General features: G+C 44.2%; 1 protein-coding gene across 1 annotated transcript; it reads left to right on the forward strand.

Moving 5' to 3' along the window:
* Positions 1-1512: 1512 nt before the first annotated feature.
* LOC127691621 (ribonuclease pancreatic-like) lies at positions 1513-2070 on the forward strand. Its single transcript, XM_052191584.1, has one exon. It carries the CDS (start codon positions 1513-1515, stop codon positions 2068-2070), a length of 558 nt encoding a protein of 185 aa, XP_052047544.1.
* Positions 2071-20929: the final 18859 nt, after the last annotated feature.

The following is a 20929-nucleotide window of genomic DNA, read 5'->3' on the forward strand; positions in this document are numbered from 1 at the left end:
CCATTTTTGGGTGGGGCCTGCATAATGTGCAGAGCCATCAGTAAACCAGGTCCTAGTCTTCTCTTCTTCAGTCAACTGGTTATAGGGAACACCCCATGAGCCTATAGGCACATGCTTGGCAGCAGATGGCATTGTAACAGGAGTAGAAACCATAGGCATCTGAGCAACTTCTTCATGTAACTTGCTTGTGCCTTCAGGACCTGCTCTGGCCCGATGACATATATACCACTTCCATTTGATAATAGACTGCTGTTGTGTACACCCTACTTTATGACTTGGAGGGTCTGATAACACCCAGCTCATGAAGGGAAGTTCAGGTCGCATAGTAACTTGGTGTCCTATTGTCAAACGTTCATTCAGTTTCCACTAAGGCCCAATAGCAGGCCAAGAGCTGTTTTTCAAAGGGAGAGTAGTTGTCTGCAGATGACGGTAGAGCTTTGCCTGTCTGAGCATTGTCCCTGTGGCTGCTCTGCTGCCCCTTGAAAATCAGCACATGAGGATCAAATGGTCTTTTCTCTTTCCTTGGCAGCCTTGGCAGATTTCCAATCCAAATTTACAATGCCTTTGTTTTTATTATTCAGAAAAGATTGAGCCAGATTTGCTCCACCCATTTTTCTTGGAATCCCACCCCTTGGAATCCTTTTAAATTCCACACCACAGAGACTGTGTGACTGAAGAAACTGGCTTCCAATTTGTCCTGGAGTTCAAACTAAAAGTTTCGGTAAGTTGCCTAGAAGTAGCCTTTTGACTATTTCTTCTTGAGAGTTAGAACTAAGAGAATAAAGGCTAGTCACTCTTGACTGACACAAATTCTGGAAATGCTGGGCCAGGTAAACAGCTGGAGGCAAGGGTGGAGGCATGGGACATCAGATACTTAGTAAGAGTGGGTTGGGGACAACAGAGCTCCCAGGCTGGGGGAGGGAGTATGTGTCTTTAGACTAAAACCCAAACCCTGTACACTGCCAGAGTCAGGCACTAGACCAAGTTCCCCTGTGTTGTAAGGTAACGAGTCTACAGTCACAGTCCTGGATGTCAGTAATGATCCAGGATTACAATTTAGCTTATGGCACATTCTAAATGACCTTCTGATGAGGTATTTGAACACTATTTATAAATATATTCTATTTTTTCAAATGTGTTTTATATGAAAAAACAGTATTCAGCATTTTGCCGTGAGTTTAGGTGGCACAGCTTACCTCCTAGAGAAAAGAATGGCTTCTCTTCAGTAAGTAATGAAGTAAAACAGTGTCTTACTTACAAGATCTCTCAGCAGAGGGAAATCTTTCTGGCTCATCCAAGAATAAGATAGTCCTGGGGGTGCTGAGGTTGGGGAGGATGCTGGTAGATGCAGAGGTGGGGGTGGGGTGGGATGGGTGGATAGAGGGGTGTTGGGGAGGCTGAGATGGTGGTAGTATGCTGGGAAGGCTGAGGGAATAAATATGCTGGGGAGACTGAGGGGGAGTGTGCTGGGGAGGCTGAGGGGGGGAGTGTGCTGGGAAGGCTGGGGGGGTAATGTGTAAGGAAGTTGAGGTGGAAGAGTCTTCTGTGGAGATGGAGGTGGGTGCTGCAGCTCTTCTGAGCATTTGTCCTCTTTTCTCTTCCTTTCCTTTCAGTCTTCTCCTGCAGGAAGTTACCATGAGTCTGGAGAAGTCCCTCATTCTATTTTCATTGTTTCTCTTGGTACTTGGATGGGCCCAGCCTTTCCTGGACAAGGAACCTCCAGCCAAGAAGTTTGAGCGCCAACACATGGACCCACATGGTTCCTCCAACCACAGCCCCACCTACTGTGACCAAATGATGAGGCGCAGGAATATAACATGCAAGCGCATGAACACGTTCATACATGAACCCTTGGCAGATGTCCAGGCTGTCTGCTTCCAGGAAAGAGTCAGCTGCAAGAACCCCCAGATGAACAACTGCTACAAGAGCAGCTCAGCCATGCACATCACTGACTGCAACCTGAAGCCCAAAAGCAAATGCAACTACCAGACCAGTCGCCACCAGAAGCACATCATTGTGGCCTGTGCTGGGAACCCCTATTTACCAGTTCACTTCGATGATTCTGTGTAGAGCTCAGCCTAGGCCAAACCAGTGAGATGACTGTGTCTCACAACCTTATCCTGTCAACATCTGCCTCCCCTCTCTATCATTCTTTTCCTGAAAGAAGAAATTCATGTTAGGACTTCCATATGACAAGACATGTATTCCTGTTCTGTATCTTGCTCCCAGGTCCCTCTCTTGCTGTAGACAAATAACTGTCAAGGTATTCATTCTTACTAAGATTGATAGTGGTGCAGCTGACAATTTGGCACCAGGTCGGAGAGAAGGGAGGGAGCCAACTCCTGTCATCCTCATCTGAGGTATACTGTGTTGAAGCTCTGCTCCACCTTTCCTTCCTTAATTCTGGGCCATTACATTCCCACTTTGCCTTGTTGGGGAAAAGAAATGTCACTGGGGGAGACTTTGACAGCATGGTTTTAAAAGCCATGCATCATTTCCATTGCTCTCTGCCTCAGCTGTTGCTGCCACCATGCCTTCTCTCTGCCATCCATGACTCTAAGCCTCTACCATCCTGAGCCCAATTAAATATGTGCTTTAATAAGTGGCTTTGGTCCTGGTGTTTTATCACAGCTATAGAAAAGTAACTAAGAGAGTTTGATAATATCAAAGTCTATTATCTTAGTACTTACATCTTTCTAGATATGTTCACCTTCATCTTTAGTCGTTGTATATAGTTACTAATTATCTATTGTTGTTATCATTATCATTATTATCATCTCTAGAAAAATTCCAGAATTGAAGTCTGAGCTAGTTCACTGAGAGCCCCTCAAAACAACCATTTCAGAGGTCTTCCCTATCCTAGCCTGCTCCCAATATCATCCCAAGGAAAGTTTTCTTTTTAGAATGCATATGCATTCTGTGAAAGTAAAACTGGGCAGTTAACTTCCTCCTGGCCTTACTTTCCTCCCCAGTGCCCCAGAATCCAGGGAAATGTCCCATTTACTTTGGAGTGCACAGAGCAGGTTTGTAGCTGTCTACCTGCCATCGAACCAGGAACACCTGGATTGGGGGCTGGGGATGAAATAGGACTGGCAGACAGAAATTTGGAGCCAAGACAAAAGTTCTGATTAAGGCTCAAAGTTTAATTTTTAGCTCTGTGAGTGTTTGTACTCTGGACTCTACCCCCACAATTACCTGACAGCAGCTAGGTAGGCCTCTTGACCCCTCCCCTCTCTCTTGCCTCTTGGCTCTCCTGCTCTCTTGTTCTCTCTTGCCCTCTTGGGCTCTTCCCTTCCTCCTTCCTTCTCCCCTTTCCTTCCCCATCTCTCCATGTGGTCATGGCCAGCCTCTACTTCTCTACTCTCTCCTTCTCTCTGCCTTTCTCTGCCTCTATAACTCTAACTCCCCTCTCCATGCCCTAAATAAACACAGTTCTATACTATACCTTTGTGTGTGTGTGTGTGTGTGTGTTCCCTCAGGGGAAGGAATGCCTTGGCATGAGCCCTCTGAGGCACCCCTTTCCCACACACCTCACCAGATGCCTCAGAACATATCTTAATATCTCTTTCTCTTTTTATGATCATAACAGAGTATATATATATATATGGAAAACCCAAAGACCCTTCCTCTGTTTCCTCTGGGTTCTGTTGCTGTCTTTCAACTGAATTCTGTTGCAAAACAAGCTTAGCTGGCAGTCTGCTTCTGCAGGAAACTTCAGGTGCAAGGCAGGAGACTTTCCCCTAAGTCCCAGCAGGCTCTACCCAAGTGGGCTCTACTTTAGCAAACAATCAAGGTCTGATTAGCCTGCTCAAGGCTGGGGCAAGGGAACACAGGTGGTTGACCTGAAGATGACAGTAGCAGTAACAACCTACAGGAATATGGTCAGGAATTTCCTTGGGTTTATTGGGAACATGTCTAATGAAGGTATGGTGCTAGATGATTTTCAGACCAGCCTGGCGGCCTTTTCAGCTCCCTTTCCCTCCCACTCTAGGGGACACAGATGTCTTTGTGCTTACAGAGCAAAAGGGAGCCAGAAATATTAAACATGCAACATTCAGGAACCTCTCTCCTCAAAGGAAGAGTTACTTAGTTTCTGCCCAGAAGGCTGGAAAGTGGATATTGAAAATGACCTAGTGACTTTTTTGCTATCTGTGGAGGCAGAACTCATACAAATTCCCCAGATTGTTTAGCCAAGACTTTCTCTCCTTTATCTTTAGTTCCTAGTTCTTAGAACCCATCCTTAGGGGACATATCACAATAGTTTATAGCCTGATGACCACCAATATGCTACTGATAAGAGAGCACACTAGATCCTAGGGCTTCTAGCTATAGAATTCCCTCTCATGTTCACACACACTTTTTAAACATATATATATATATATATATATATATATATATATATATATATATATATATATATATATATATATATATAGAGAGAGAGAGAGAGAGAGAGAGAGAGAGAGAGAGGGAGAGAGAGAGAGAGGGAGAGAGAGAGAGAGGGAGAGAGAGAGAGAGAGAGAGGGAGAGAGAGAGAGAGAGAGAGATTATTTGGAAATCTTACATCATGCCCCCAGTGGCATTCATCTCCCAGTCATCTCACCCCTCCACTCTCCTTTCCACTCCTCTGTTTTTCTGTTTTTCCCCCTTTTCTATCACATTGTTCGTCAATGTAATGGCATCCACACTTGGGTAGCTCCAGTCCATTTCACACCATAAGCTGTATTGTGCCCTGGAGTTGGAATGTTTGTTGCCTGGAATGCATGTGATTTTTACCTGGACACTTTCCCCAAAACTGTACAGTGTTTTAAATATGCCGACAATGAACCGCCTGGTTTCAGACTCCTAGGCTCTGATCTGGGTTGGTGAAGTCAGTCTGAACTGAGTTTTCATTCTCATCTCTTTGTGGACCACTGCCTGCATTGCCACCTGCATCTCACAAGCACCCCCAAACAATCATTTAAGGAGAGCCCTAGAGGGACTTGGGAAATAGTTTACATGGGAAAATGAGCATGTGGTTTATCCATGCCCAGCTGCACACAGTCGTAGATATATAGACTATCAGACTACAAATGACCTTTATGAGCTGATTACAACAGGCAGCTGGAATATAGTTAAATCAAGGCATGAAATCAGGAGTGAACTGAAAAGAGCCAAGCATGTTGATTCCTGTGGTGTGTTTCCATGCCCTGCTCCCAGGTAACTGCCTTTATATTCAAGGAGTATCACAGAGTAAAATAGAAAAACAGTATTTTTGTTTATCTCATTTATATTTTCGACTGTATTGTTGTTGAAGCAGATGAATATAAAAATATGATAAGCTTCCAGATATTGGCTCTGTACTCACTGAGCGACACACCACAAAACATGCTGTATCACAAAAGCCATCAAAGGGGTGGCAGGCTTGACCTTCCAGTCCCAGCCTATGGCCACTGCTGTAAAATGTCCCATAGGAGTTTCTAAAATGGCTGCTCCTGTCAAAATGGTGGCACTACAACATTTCCTCAGCCTTCAGTTGTCACCTGCTTCAGCTTACAGCTTAAAAGAGACAAGACTGCAGGAGCTGTTCATAGTGGCAGCACCTTCTCTCCAGCTTCCCTAGCAGCCCCACAGAGATGGTGACTCAGAAAATCTGGCTGCAGTGGGAAAGGACTTCCAATTTTATCCATGAGCCTGATGCAGGGGATAAGGAGTGAAGAATGCTGTTTCCCACAGAACCTCAGGAATTCCTGAACAGGAGAACCCACACCAATCCCTAAACAGGAAACTTTACCAATCCCTGAGTGGGAAATCCACCAATCCCTGAACCGGAGAACCCACTAATCCCTGAGCCCCGCAAGCTCAGGACTTGAAATCCTACCAATCTTGACTACGGAAATCTCTGCCCTGAGAAGCTTGCCTTCCGCCCACCAGAAATTCTATATAAACAGCCCGTTATGCACTCCTGAGAGCAGAGGGCAGCCATTCCTGGATTTGTCCCTCAACACACTTGACCCTCCAATAAATCTCTTTCTTCTTATTGGAAGAGAAGAAGGAGGAGGAGAAGGAGGAGGACGAGGAGGATGAGGAGGACGAGTAGGAGGAAAGGAAGAGGAGGAAGGGAGGAGGAGGAAAGGAAGAGGAGGAGGAGGAGGAGGAGGAGGAGGAGGAGGAGGAGAAGAGAAGAAAAGGAGATCAGGGCTGCAACTCCTGAGCTCCTCAGCTCAGCTCTTAGCTGGGGTTACCTTCCCCTGAGAGCTGCAACAAGCTTCTACTGAGGTGGTGTGAGGGTTTGCATATGCTCTGCCCAGGAAGTGGCATTATTAAAAGGTGTGGCCTTGTTGGAATAAGTGTGTTACTATGGGATTGGCCATTAAGACTCTCATCCTAGCTGCCTGGAAGCCAGTATTCCACTAGCAGCCTTCAGAAGATGTAGAACTCTCAGCCCCTCCTGCACCATGCCTGCGTGGATGCTGCCATATTTCCTCCTTGATGATAATGGACTGAACCTCTTAACCTGTAAGTCAGCCCCAATTAAATGTTCTTATAAGAGCTACCTTGATCATGATGTCTGTTCAAAGCAGTAAAACCCTAACTAAGATGGGGGGGGGGAGCATCTTCAGGATTGTAAGATTCCTGGGTCCCTATGTCTCAGGATGCTCTTCCACTGAGACACCTTTTCCTATTAGAGTTGTGTGGTTCCTGGGCTTCCTAGTCCCAGGATACCTTCTTATCTGAGCAGAAACACTTACAGGCTCTGACTTTTTTCTTCTTCTTTTCTGCTTCTCCTCCTCCTTCTCTTCTTCCTCCTCCTCCTTCTCTCAGTCCTCTCATAGATGCAGTTCTGTAACAGTGAAAAGTCCTGTTATGTGAGTCTAAGTCCTAAACCACCATCAAGTGTCGGGAGCCACCCGAACACTCCTATGACCTCCATTACAAGATGGCGCCTACATCCTGTTCTTGCTGAGCCGTAAACAGGCTGAGTGCGCATGCCCTAGCAGAATTTCCCGCCACTGAGTCTCTGCCTACCTCGTGGCATCATATGGGGTGATGAGCCGCAGCCAACCAGGGTACACCACGTAGGACTTGCCTATATAAGACTTGGGTTTGCGCTCCCTCGGGGTCTCCGCCCTGTAAGCTTATGCTCTCCCTCTCAAGATGCATTAAAGCTTTCTGCAGAAGGATCCTGAGTGTGCCGCGTCGTTCTTGCTGGCGAGACGGAAGCGCGGGACAATCAAGATCTGAGGCCAGCTACTGATCAAATCCTTGGGAATGCAACTGAACAGATAAACAGGAGAACTGACATAATTAATAGAAAGTTTGAGGTAATTAGAGATATGATATCAAGAATCAAGTAAGTATAAATGGGGCCTAGAGGGTGAGGGAAAAAAAAAACAGAGGCATGGTCTAATTGAGTGGTTTCCCTGGTTCTTTTAACTAAATGGGTCAGAACAACAAAACTGATCAGTTTATTCAACAGTAGAAAAATATGTGTTTTTTTCAACTTCTCACAAGAAGCAAAGCTCACTTCCCCAGCTTTTCACAACATATTCTTGGCTTTGGGAAGGTAGTCCTAATCCATTGCAAATATTGGCATTTTATCTAAAAGGCCTTTACTTTACACCCTCTACTCTGTGCTAAATCATGGCCTCTCAAAGGTCATATGCTGAAACCTTGACATATAGTACTACAGAATATGACTGTGTTTGGAGATAGAACCTTTAAAAAATGATTAGATTAAAATTACATGAGGAAGATGTGATCAAAGCTGATGGTGTCTTGATAAGAGGACAAAGTTTAGACACACAGAGAGATACCCATCACATGCATGCACAGAGGAAAGACTGAAGTTGAACATCAGAAATTCAAGGAGAGACCTCAGAAGAAACTAATCCTGCCAGTGCTTTGTTGATCTTGGAATTCCAGATTCCAGAATTGTGAGGGAATAACATTATATCCTTTTAGATGCCTCGTCTGTGGTATCATCTTCTGAAAGCCCAACAGACCCTCTAAACAATCCTCCTACTTTAGAGTATTGAGGTTGTTTATTCTTCAAATCAGTGCTGTGTGCCATCTCTTGTGCCCTAGTTCTCCAAATGACTCCCTTCAATGCTGACATCATCTCTCTTGGATGATTATATTAGCATTTGGTGTTGGTAAGAATGGAAAGAAAGTCTCCACTCTTCACATCTTCATCCCAAGAATATTCATTACTTTTGTTTGTATGGCATTAAGAAATACGGCATTGTAGAAATCTCCCAAGAAAGCAGGAGAAAGATATGAATCTTGGTTACTGTGCTCAGTAAATAAAAAGGCTCAGGACTCCAGGTACTTCCTGAGTGTTATTATCCTGAGCATACCATGTTTTCTGTAATACAGGACTCAGTCTTGTCATTCAAAGGGTGTTTAATTGTGCCTGTTCCTCTCTACTGCCTGTGACATTCTAGTATGTCCAGGCAAGACATCTCCAAGACTTGTGAAAAACTAAAAGAAAACAACCTGTGTGTAGGCTTAGATTCTTTTCAAAATTTACTTTAGTAAGGGTTCTTAAATGCTTTAACCTCTCTTCTAGCTCACCTCCCACCAGAGTTAGTAGAAAGGAAAGATTAATAGAACAAAGGGGGATGTGAACTTGTTTTGAAATAGTTCTTTGTGGGGATTCCAATCTTCATTATCAGGATATCAGCAGTTCAGTTTACATACATCAGCAGCAGTAGCTCGATCTACTTGCAAACACCATTGATGGATCAGCAACAGCAGTTTGATCCAGAAGAAACCTTGAGAGTCTGCCAATTGGCCTGAGTCTGCAGAAGTGGCAAGACGCCACCATAAGACCAGCAAAGTGTGGCAAGGTGAGCCAATGCCACAGCGTCATCCACTGTCAGTTCGGTTATTCTTATATCCATTCCAAACATCACATGTTCTCAAGCATCTGCTCCAGCAAAATATCACATGCTCCCTTCACAGTCATCTTCCCGAAAAACACAACATGTCTGTTTTCAGCAAAATGTCCTCCATGTGCGTGCCCTAGTAAAAAAATCTCTCATAAGGCAGTTTCCAGGAAAACATCATACTGCACAACTGAGTCTCCAAAGAAACCAGAAAATTTCACTTCATCTTTGATCTCCCAGAGGTTTCATACTGTGTTGCTAACCTTTCTTTACCCTCAGAAAGTTAGCTCAAGAGACTGCATCTGATAACTATGCCTTCACTTCAAAAGTTCAGATGGGTAAATAGAAGATGAATCCAGAGAATCCTTAAACTGTCTCATGGCAAAAAAACAGATTAAAAAAACACTCCAGCTCACCTTATTTAAGTACATAAGCATATTATTAAGAACATAAGCATAAGTAGGCTTATACTATTTTCTCTAGTTTTTTTTTTTAATTGAAAATGCGTTTTTTTTTCCCATAAGATATACTCGCCATGTTTTCTTTCTTCCTTATATAATCTCTAGGGGGAAAACCCTCATATTATTTCAGTAGAAAAAGATCACTCTTGTCAAAATATAAAATAATAATAATAATAATCCATGAAACAAAATAAGTCAGTTTGGCAGGGTGTAGCATCAACTGAGAAGTCTCTGGGTGGGATTCTATATTCTGTTAATTGAGATAGAAGAATCCCACTGAGTGAGAGTGACACACCCTACAGGGTAAACAGAAAGGAGCCCCCAGTGGAGAGCCAGCATTCTTCACTCTGCTTTCTGACTGCAGACTCCATGTTACCTTGCACCATAGACTCTGCCTTTCTTAAACCTTTCTTCTATGGATTGCTTCTTATTAGGTACTTGGTATCAGCCATGAGAAAAGCAACTGATACTGTAGGCATACTATAATGCTCTGAATTAACCTGTAAGCTCCACCTGCCCAGGAAACAGGTAACTTCTTGGAATGCTGGAAGTTGTAGTTCTTAGAAGATAACAGAGCTATGGGGCAGTGAACCCTGCCAGGAAACTTGGTAAGGTTGAGTGGGTTGGAAGCCCCATACCAGAGAATGGTATGAGCTTCACCTGCCTCTGACCAGGCCCCGTCACTTGACCACACTCCCTACATAGGAACATAACCTGTGGTCTCATAGATCAGAAGAGAGAGCTCTACCCTAAGGATGTAGATTTATCCTGAGAGTTTAGCCAATGAGTGTCCCTTCTCAGACTTTCCTTCCTGCAAAAAGTAGTTAAACTCTGGTCTACCCTGAGGAAGTGATGTGCACCCATTTTCCACAATGAACAATCAATAAACCATTTGGAACCTAAGGCTGTCACTTTTCATCAAGAACTGCTGTGGGAAACATGGAGAAAGCCTATAGGTTTGTCCTTATACCAACCCCCACCCCAACCCAGAAACATGTGGCTCAAGGCCAATCCAGCTTGGAAATTCCAGGCAATGGTTCTGACCAAAGTTCATCTCTTGGTCAGTATTTAATATATAATATAACTTGCTTTAAATTTTGCCCAAAATGCTAGAGTCATTTTTTTTCTGGCAAATGTCAGGATGAATAATACCTACTGATCATGCTTATAATTTCAGCACAAACAAGTTAAGTGCTCTTGACTAAACATAATTGTGTTCTTCCCAGAGTGAGAAAAAAAGAAAGAAAGTGGGCAAGTGAGTAAGGCACCTGCAATCCCAGGACTTGTGAAGTGGACTCAAGGGTTAGGAAATCAAGCTCAGTTCAACTCAGAGTGAGTTCTAGGTCAGCCTGAGGTCCTGTCTTATGAAACAGGGGCGTGGGAAGGAGGCCAAATTTAACCCAGAACAAACAGAAAAAGTGAAAGCTTAGCATATAAATCAATGAAATAAAATAAGATCATATTTTTAAATTTTATTTTATATGCATGGGTACTTTGCTTGTATATATATATATATATATATATATATATATACACACACACACACACGTGTGTGTGTGTGTGTGTGTGTGTGTGTGTCTGTCTGTCTGTCTGTCTGTCTGTGAATCGTAGACATGTCTGGTACTTTTGGAGGCCAGAAAAGGTTGGAAGATCCCTTTGAGTTGGGGTTTCAGGTGGCTGTAAGTGTTGGGAATTAAATCTAGGTCTTCATGAGGAACAGCCAGGGCTCTTAATCACTGAACCATCTCTCCAACCCCAAACAATAAATTTAACAAAACTAATGGCTCAGGGCTAGGAAGGAAGCTCAGTTGGGACAGCTCTGCCTCACCCCCCAAGCCCATTGTTTTTACCCAAGACACTCTACTTCCTAAATGCACCATGGGGAAGAATAGTTACACCTTGGAGCCTGGGATTTTTACTTTAGTATTACCTGTATGAGATCTACTAGGTGGTTCCTTTACTCATAATCATTTACAATTTGCCAGTAGCAGCCCATATGTTCTCCCTGCCCTGCAGTATTGCTTGTGCTGATCAGGGTCATGGCAGATGGTTCAGACAGACAGATTTCTCACACCAAAGTCTATAGGGTCCAGAGTATATTTAGACAACATGAAGTTGATGTTGATATCTGGAATGAGCCAGTTAAAACAAAGCAGACAATGACTATCTGGGGAATACAAAGCAATACAAACAGGGTGCCTGGGATTCTCAAAGTAAACAATGTTGTAATCTGTAATATAACTATATTTGGCAGTGTGCCACTATAAGACTATAGCAAGCTTTAACTTACTGGGGACCCCAGAGTGAACAATGCAGAACTGGAGGGGGGTGTTACCCTGCACATGGGAGGAGAGAGAACACCCCCCCACACACACCCCACACCCCCGCATGGCCCATTTGGTGAATTTTTATACCGTTTTCAGAGCATCAGCCATTAGGCACAATGTGATTGGCAGAACAGTGTGACTTTTAAATTGATTAGTCTAGGGAATGAGGTGGTAAGGAATGGCTTCCATAAACTCCTGTATGTAAATACTTAGTCCTCAGGGAGTAGCACTATTTGAAAGAGATTAGGAGGTGTGGCCTTATAGGAGTAAGTGTGTCACTGAAGCACCCCTCTTACCAGGTGTTTGTGCTGGGCTCCTACTGTGAACAGGGGCAGATGATCAGTCCCAGGCTCAGAATGTTTTGTTTGCTTCTCTTCTTCAAGACAGTCACAGCTGGCTAGGTGGGGCAGGGCAAGACTTATTCTTAAGCCCATGAAAGAGAAACCTTAGATTTTTCAGAAGTATAGTGGGGTGAGACTCTCCACCTCCAAGTGAGCTCTTTAACAGTTTTGATGTCAGCAAAGTAGAAGAATAAACTCAAGAACTGAGTTGGCTCAAAGCTCAAGAGTTTTAAGTACCTGATCATTTGCTAAGGGCTTGGAATTTCATTTTTGACTGGAGCTTCCATTTTTTGAAGCCCTATGATTTCAGTATTTTTAACAACAAAAAATATGCATTGTATATTTGTATAATAGTTGCCACATACTTGGAAATGTGAGTTCTGAAAGAACACTTGAATAAATCATTTGTTTGTATATATGTCTATGGGGCCAGACACTAGGCTACACATATATTATAGTCTTTTGAAAGACAGTCAGGTAAATAAATGTTATTAATTAATAACATTATTAATAGCATTCACAGTGTGATTTAAACTAAAGGAAACAACAGTTATTGCAAGACACCCACCCAAGTTGAGTTGTGTTTTGAGGACTAACTAGTTAGGTAAGCAGAGTGGTAAGGAGTTTTGAAGTGAACATGGTGTGTGAAAAGACCCAAAAGCATGAAGAAGAGAAAATGTAGGGTGCTTGCCTTTGAATTTGTTTTCTCCTCCCCATCAGTGTGAGACACAGGATTGCTTTACCTCATCATCTCAGGGAAGGCTTCTGCTTGGACTTCCTGCCTCTGATCTTCTTTCTTTCTAATCAACCCTGCGTTATTTTCCAAGATTACCATAGTTATATAGTACACTTTTACTCAGAAGTGTCTGTTTGTTTTCACATGGTGCCTTGATACATGCCCAGGCCTGCCTCCAGCTCAGCATCCTCCTGCATCCTCCTCTGTAGAGCTGGGATGCAGGCACACACATCCATACTCACTGTGACTAATATCCACAGGGATGTTTACACGTGGCTTAACCACTGCAGGTGGAGTGTGACAAGTTCTCCCAGACACTTGAGTGTTTGAGGAGGTAGGCTCCAGTGGCTGGGTCTGTTCAGGAAACTTGTGGGAGCTGTAGGAGGTGGAGCCTTGTAGAGGAAGTGGGTCACTGCAAGTGGACCTGGAGGCATTAGGCACAGCTCCAGTTCTTGTTTGCTCTACACTTCCTGACTGAGATAGACATAGCTAACCTACTCCTGCCACCATGCTTCCCTGGCCATGACAGATCTAAGCTGTGAGGCAAAGTAAACCTTTCCTCTATCAATTTAATTCTTCCTGGGGTTTTGGTCATGGAAAGAAGACAAATAACCACAATATTGCAGTTATGGTTACTCAAATGTTGATAGACGGCTCGGCATGGCAGCCCACTCCTGTAATCCCAGCATTAAAGGATGCTGGAAAGGGCTGAAAGGATAGGGACACCCCAGGCTGTTCCTACTCTCTGTTGGAGGAAGACATATGCTCCAAAATGGGGAGAGGGCAGATATGCTTCCTGCCCAACAGGCTGCAGTTTACTGGCCCAAAAAGAGAGACTGACCCCTGCTGAAAGTTGCTACAGACTGGAGCAGTTTTCTCCATGATGGAAGCAGGTGCTGCTATGGTGGAGGGCACAAATATCATCTGGGTAGAAGAATCTTTACCCCCTGGCATGTCAACGCAGAAATTGGAGCTCATTGCCCTCACAAAGACCTTGGAACTTGGAACCAGCAAGAAAATCAACAGCCACATGGATAACAGGTATGCCTTTGCCACAGCCCATGTCCACAGGGGTATATGCCAATAGGACTGCTCACATCAGAGGAAACCAAGAGGAAATCTTGGACCTCTTAGATGTCCTAATAAAGTCAGCCACTGTGAGTATTCACTGCCCAGGACATGCAAAGGGAAAAGACTCAATGGGCAATAGCCAGACAGCGCAAGTGGCCCCAGGAATGGATATGCAGGAGCCTATACTGATTATGGGTCTGTAAGAGACACCCATTGGGAAATGGGACTAAATTAAGGAACAGCCTCACTAACAAAAGGACTGAGATTGCTAGCTACCCTACCAACTATTACCAAGAGAGGGTGCACACAAGAAGGGAGAACTATACTCCCCAGAAAGTAAGCCAAAGATTCACTAGGCCAAATGCACAGATGGACTCATTTAGGGGATTTAAAAAAAAAAAAAAAAAAAAAAAACCTGTCCTGGCAGTTAAGGGACCAACGTATATATTATGACTCAGATTTTAGGCTAAAGAGATAATAGAACAGTGTAAGATATGCCAGCAAGTAAATGCTTATGCAGTAAAGAGTAAACAGGGCAAAAGACCTAGAAGAGAACAGCCTGGAATATATTAAGAGATTTTATAAAAAGGCAGGAGAATATGGTTATAAAATATCTCCCAGCATGTATAGATACTTTGCTCTAGATGGGTTGAAGCAGGAAACAGCTGCCAAGGTTAGAAGATATTTTCCCAAGTTTCAGAGTGCCCAAGGTAATTGGATCAGATAATGGTTCTGTTTTTGTTTCTAAGGTAAGTCAGAAATTGACAGAGATATTGGGGACTAATTGGAAACATTATTGGACGTACTGTCCCCAGGGCTCAAGGCAGGTAGAGAGAATAAACAAAACCCTATGAGAGACCTTAACTAAATTGACCTTGGAGACTGGTTCAGGCTGGGTGGTGCCTCTCCCCTTGTTTCTGAAGAGCCCCTACCATTTTAACCTGACCCCCCTAGATATCTTCTTTGATACCCCAACTCCTTTGATGTTCACTGGGCCCTCCCAGGAGGTGTCCCACAATATGAGATTTGCCTTAAAAGCTCCAGGCATGCCAGAGACTCCTCACTGCTTCCAGATAGGTGACTGGATCTGTATAAGAAGGCTTCAGGAACTGTTGCTGGAACCCTGATGAAAGAAACCCTCACCAAATTGACCACAGAGACTGGTATTAATGATTAGATAGCTCTCCTACCCTTTTTGCTTCAGGCTTTTGTTCTCTAGGCTCAAGGCCCTCGAGTGGGTATGGCAGCAAGTGTGGAAGCAGCTTTGAGAGGCCTACTCAAGAGAAAGACTTGCAAGTCCCACATCACTTCCAATTTGGAGATTTGGTCTACGTTAGACGCCATTGTGCAGAAAATCTTGAGTCTTGGTGGAAAAGCCCTTATCCTGTACTCTTGACCATTCTGCTTTCTGTTTTGATAAGACCCTCTGTAATTTTACTCCTTTTGCTTACAATTGGAACCTGTGTGATTAACCAGTTAATAGTTTTTATTAGAGAACTAATAAGTGCTGTGCAGATTCTTATGTTATGCCAACAATATCAGAGATTAGGGCAGGACAATCCAGAATATATAAAGTCAGAGATTTAGCTCTATAGTTCTAAGATTAGAACTATTTAACAAGAGAAGAACTGGGGAATGAAAGGATAGAAAATACAGCCTAACTCTAATGACCTCAAGAAATCAGGTGTTTAAAATGCTATCTCGCTTTGTTAGAAACTAGGTAAAAGGTCACATTCCAGAGCCCGCCCTTTGTTTAGACCTAGCAGAAAGGCCTTGAATAGGTGATCCTGGCCCCATAGGGTAACTGGAAATGGGCTAAGCTTATCTTGATTCTGTAAACTTACGCCATTACCCCTAAGCAGGAGTTCACGCAGCTGTAGACATTATAGGAAACTAATTGGTCCACTGAGCAGGGACTCCGATAATTTAAACTGATTGGCCTTAAAAACTATGGAGTGGTACAAATCGATTGGCTCACATTTCGTGGGCTCTCCATGCTAAGAAATGATTGGTTTGTGATTTGTGGGCTCTGTCGTAAACTTATAAAAGCTGTCACAATTCAGCACTTGGGGTCCTCAGTCCCCTACCCCTGCGTGGGGTATGGCTGTGGAACCCAGAATTCTGGAAATAAAGAAATCCTCATGCTATTGCATCGAGACCTTTCTCAAGAGTGATTTGGGTGTCGCCTTCTGGGGTGTGGGGTGCTAGGGCACCCTTGATTTTTGGGGTCTTACAGGGCCAGCCCCGGTTACAAGGAACAGTGTCTCAAAACTAGAAAAATAGACAACAGCAGCACTAACAACAACAGTAACAGAAAATGTGCCTTAATTGCTTTACAGAGGCTGAAGAAATGGCTCAGTGGACCGGAATGTCTACTGCTTTTGCAGAGGCTCTGAGTTCAGTTCCCAACACCTGTCTCAGGTAGCTTACAACCTCCTGTAACTCCATCTCCAGAGGAAAGCTGATGCTTCTGGCTTCTTTGGGCACCTGCAATTACATTCATGCACTTCCCTGACCCCACATGCATCTTTAAAAATAGCTTTTAAAAAGGACCATTTATTGATTCTTGGAGAATTTCACTTCATGCACACTTTCCCACTCATCCCTCCATACCCGCCCTCTGCCTTTGCAGCTTCCCCATTAAATGAAAACAAACAAAATCTCAGTGTGTGTAACCCTCTGTACCATAGTATATACCCTTTTTTCCAAACAGCGTTACTTGCAGATGTTTATGGCAGTGACTCATTGGTCTGGCTTGGAGACTCTGGTTTCTGGTATACTATTAATACTGGATCCTCACTGGGACTCCTCTGGGATTCACATGTTGTTGGCATGTGTCATGGAGATCCTAAAGCTTTGCTTCTTGAGGACCTACCTGCCCCTTCATGTGTTCTATAGATGGGGCAGATGTTGGGGTGGGCAAACTCAAAGCCCTGGAACTAGGCCTGGGTGGTGGCTGAGTTGGTCAGCCTGACAGCTCTCCTTTGCTTACACCACCTTGGCCAGCTCTACTGTCCTGCCCAGGCAAGGCTTAGGGTACTCTCCTGAATGCTACAGCTGGCAAGGGGGTGGGGCCAGCCTTCCCATCTGCTTCGGGAGGTATCTCTGCCATGCCCTTACCACTAGATGGCCCATGAGGACAGCCAGTTTTCCTCCACTCATACCCTTCGGGCCCAGCTCACCTCCAACCCCCAAAACCAGGGCCATTTCTACTGTGCTTCCCCAGTAAGGTAGGGGAGGGAGCTGCTTTGTGCTCCAGCTGGTGAGGGCCCAAGCCCTCGTCCACACTGCCCAGGTGAGGGGTAGTACCAGCTTTGCATAGCCCTGGACATCAACATAGTCCCAGGTGGCACCCTAGGCCAGAGAACTCCACATGGCCTTTGGTGTCAACATGGGTGACTGACATTAAGACAGACCCCTCCTTCTTCAGGACCATGAACCCAGACATGGTTCTCAGTGGTAGCACAGGTACCTGACTTCAGGTAGCACCACAGAGTGTACACATCAATCTGTTCCTCACTTCCCAAGAGCCTCCAGTTCTGCCTTTTTTCATTGTACCCACATCCGTCTGTTTCTCTTTCTCCTCCATCACTCCAACACTCAAGTGCACATCTTAGTCGCACCTGTGCCTCTGGGTATCTTCCATGGGACGAGTGTCTCAGTCAGGTGTAGAAGGGTCATCAAGAGCATGTTCTGTCCCCCCAAGTAGCTTTTAAGGTTAGTTAATTTCTTCTTTGACAATGTCATAAACATATAGAGACTCTACACTTTGATCACACTAATGTCTCCTCTCTTTTTAAAACTTGCATTTTATTTATTTATATGTTTGTTTGTTTATATGTATTTAGTGTGTATGATTTCACACGGCCACTCACACACACACATGAACTTCTGTCATCATCCATGTGTAGAAATCAGAGGACAATTTGCAAGATCTGGTGTTTCTTTTCTGAGCAGATTCCAGGATCAACTCACATGATCAGGCCTGATGGCAGGTTCCTATATCTGTAGAGTCCCCTCACTAGCACCTCTCTCTTCTCCTCCCACTCCAGCTCTTCCTCCTTCACCACCAGGCATATGCATGCATTTAGTTTAGTTTTTTGGTTTGTACTTTGTGACCCACTGGTTTCAACAGGACTGGTCTTGTGGGCATGGCTGTAAAGCTCTCTACTGGAGCATGGGTAGCTCAAAAAGGCTATGTCACTGAAGAAAATGGCTTCTCCAGGAGTCATCAACTACAATTACCTCCTTGGAGAGGTCTCATGAGCCTGTCCTGTATCTATGACTGAATATTTATAGACTCATTCTTGTGCAGCTTCTGGCAAGCAGCCACAGATGTTGTGAGTTCAGTCATGCCATGGCCTCATTGTGTCTGTAAGACAGCATTACATGGCCATTATCACCATCATTGCCACCGTTGCCGCCACCACCACCGCCGCCACCACCGCTGCCACCTCCTCCGCTGCCACTGCCATCAACACCGCCATCATCTTCATCATCCAGCTGTTATACCCCGCCTCCCTTCTTGATGTCTTCTGAACCTTGGAGAGGATGATATAGTTGGTCCATTCATAACTGAGCACCAGATATTCACCTGTCCTTAGCACCTTGACCATTAGATGTGATTTTGTTTTTCTCTGGATAGTTTCCAATATAATTTCTTTGTTCTGTGTATTCAATGTATCAACAATGAAATGATATTGGGATTTCATTTTCTGGCTATATTTGGTGTTCTGCGTGTTTCTTCTATCTGGATAGACATGTCTTTCCCTAGCTTTGGATAATTTTCTTCCATATAGTCATTGAAAGTATTTTCTGTGCCTTTGGTATGAAAATCTTTTCCTTCTAGTCCCATGGGTCACAATGTCCCAGAGATTCTGCATGTTCAGTTCGTACATTTCAGAAATGCTGTGGTTGTGGAGGCTCATGCAGGTGGGCCTCACTTGCCGTTCCTCCTGGCTGGCTTCCCCAAGCCACCACCAGGCGCCCCAGCTGCTCTCTTTCCCTTCCTGTTCACCTTAGCCCTGTGGATAGAACACACTAGCCAGTTTTATTTTCTTAAAATTAGCCAGATACACAATGGTTGGACAAAGAATCTCCTGCCCAAATCTAATCAGCTAACAGCTAGCTCCTGCCCACCTCCTCAGCCCTTGCCAGAGACACACGCTGCATGAACTAGGTGTCCAGAGGGCTTACATGGTTGTTGTTCTTCTCCTTCTAAAACCTGGCTGAAAGGACTCCTCTCTCCCTGTGTCCCTTCCCTTCCTCCTGGGACCGGGAACTTCTACCTTTAACCCCCTTCATCCAGAAATTGGCTAGCATATTCTTTATTGGCACATCAAGAGCCAATTAGGAAACAAAGGAGCATGTCATTGCTGAGTGGAGCTGGTCCTCTGCCACCAGGAGACTCAGGTTACAGCCACCGGCTTGCCTCAGATGCTACTGCTCACAATGCTTGCCCTGTTAAAGGGAGGAGAGCACAAAGCCTCTGGGATGCCTGTAAGCTGCAAATAGCATGGTGGTGCCTGGGTACCTGCAGGGAGGCCCTCACCAAGGGCAGAATGCTGTACAGCAGCATGGAGCTCTTGCAGGCCCTGTCCCAAAGCACACTGCTTACCTTCACGATCACCCTGTCTTTGAGCAAACAAGATATATTGTTTGTGCTCCCAAACAGGATATCTGAGATGAAGGGTGGTTTGTTTTCTGGGTTAAGCCTCCTCCTAAGACTTCCGACTTTCCGTCGGAAACCGTGGTAATGTCCATGATCCATACTGCAGCCAGGGCCGATGTCTGTGATCCATGTTGTCTCCAGACACCACATTGATGTTTGTCATCTGTGCTGCCTCCGGAAACTACGTTGATACCTGCCATCTGTGTCACCCCACTCCTTCAAAAAGAAACAGCCTGGCCATGAAGCTTTTGAAGAGAGTTCTTTAAAAATGTGATAAAGTTGATCGCTTCTGGTGAGGGATGAGGAAGGACTCTCTTTCCTTTAAGAGGCTGGTCACTTGGAATTTGACCAGTCTTCAATGAGTGTGCAGAAAACATAAATTGGACTTGATTTTTGGGGGGTTGTGGGGGTGGGGTAGGGTGGTGCAAAATAGGGTGGCAGGGAAGGAATAGGAAGGAGTGTGATTGAGGTACATTTTATTAAATTCCCAAATCATTAATAAAACATTATGTTGGGTGAAATTCATTCAGGAATTTGTGTTTTGTCTGAATGCATTTTAAGTTGCTCTTTATTTTGTGGGGATGGGTTCTTCTGGCTTTTTATTTAAGCTGTTCTTCTGAAAGTTTACTGTGTTTTAGGGATTTTAGGAGGAGACATATTTTCCTGTTTTGTTTGTTCATGTTACTTGTGGTTTATGCCCAGCTCTTCCCATCTGGGGTTCGAGTACTAGATACGTTTTTGCTAATGCAGCCTGGAGAAGGCAGTGGTAGAGTCACCTAGTAGGACTCTGATGATGATGGCTTTGAAGTCTGAGGGTCTCAGGGCTTTCTATGATGATAACTTCTAAAATGTCCTAGAAACTTTCTTGCTCTTTCTGAGGGTGAAAGACTACTGGCTTACAGGTGATTAACACCTGTAGCCTAATACCAGAGGATTAAGCAATGTGGTCTTTGTTCTATCTCAGCAGAAACTGCTGGGCTCTAACTTTCAGCCTGCTAGTCAGAAGTTGGAGGGAGAAAAGTGGGACACTTAAAGAAGTGGTTAATGGGTTTATTACTAAGTTGTAAAGAGTTTCTTGTGAAAGCTATCTAAGAGGGAAATGCAGAAAGATCCTAAGTGGAGAAAGGGAAATATTCTTCTAAGTGGGGAAAGGTAAAAAGTGAGAGAGAGAGCAGGAGAGAGGAGGAAAAGAACACATGAGAGAGAAAAGAGAGAGAAAGAAAGTGTGAAAGGAGAGGAGAGAAAGTAGTGCCCTTTCTCTTTTGTCTTCAGTACTTATATATCTTTCAGAATACATGATCCCATGTTACAAAGTTAATCCCAAGATCACACAAAAATCAAATCATAAATTGAAATCGAAGTTTACAACAGACAATGTTTACATGCATATCCCTTAGGAATAATTACCTAGCTAAACATCTATCATTTGTCTTTTCTACAGGTTCATAGAAA

This window comes from Apodemus sylvaticus, chromosome 8, assembly GCF_947179515.1.
Source record: "Apodemus sylvaticus chromosome 8, mApoSyl1.1, whole genome shotgun sequence".
NCBI lineage: Eukaryota > Metazoa > Chordata > Mammalia > Rodentia > Muridae > Apodemus > Apodemus sylvaticus.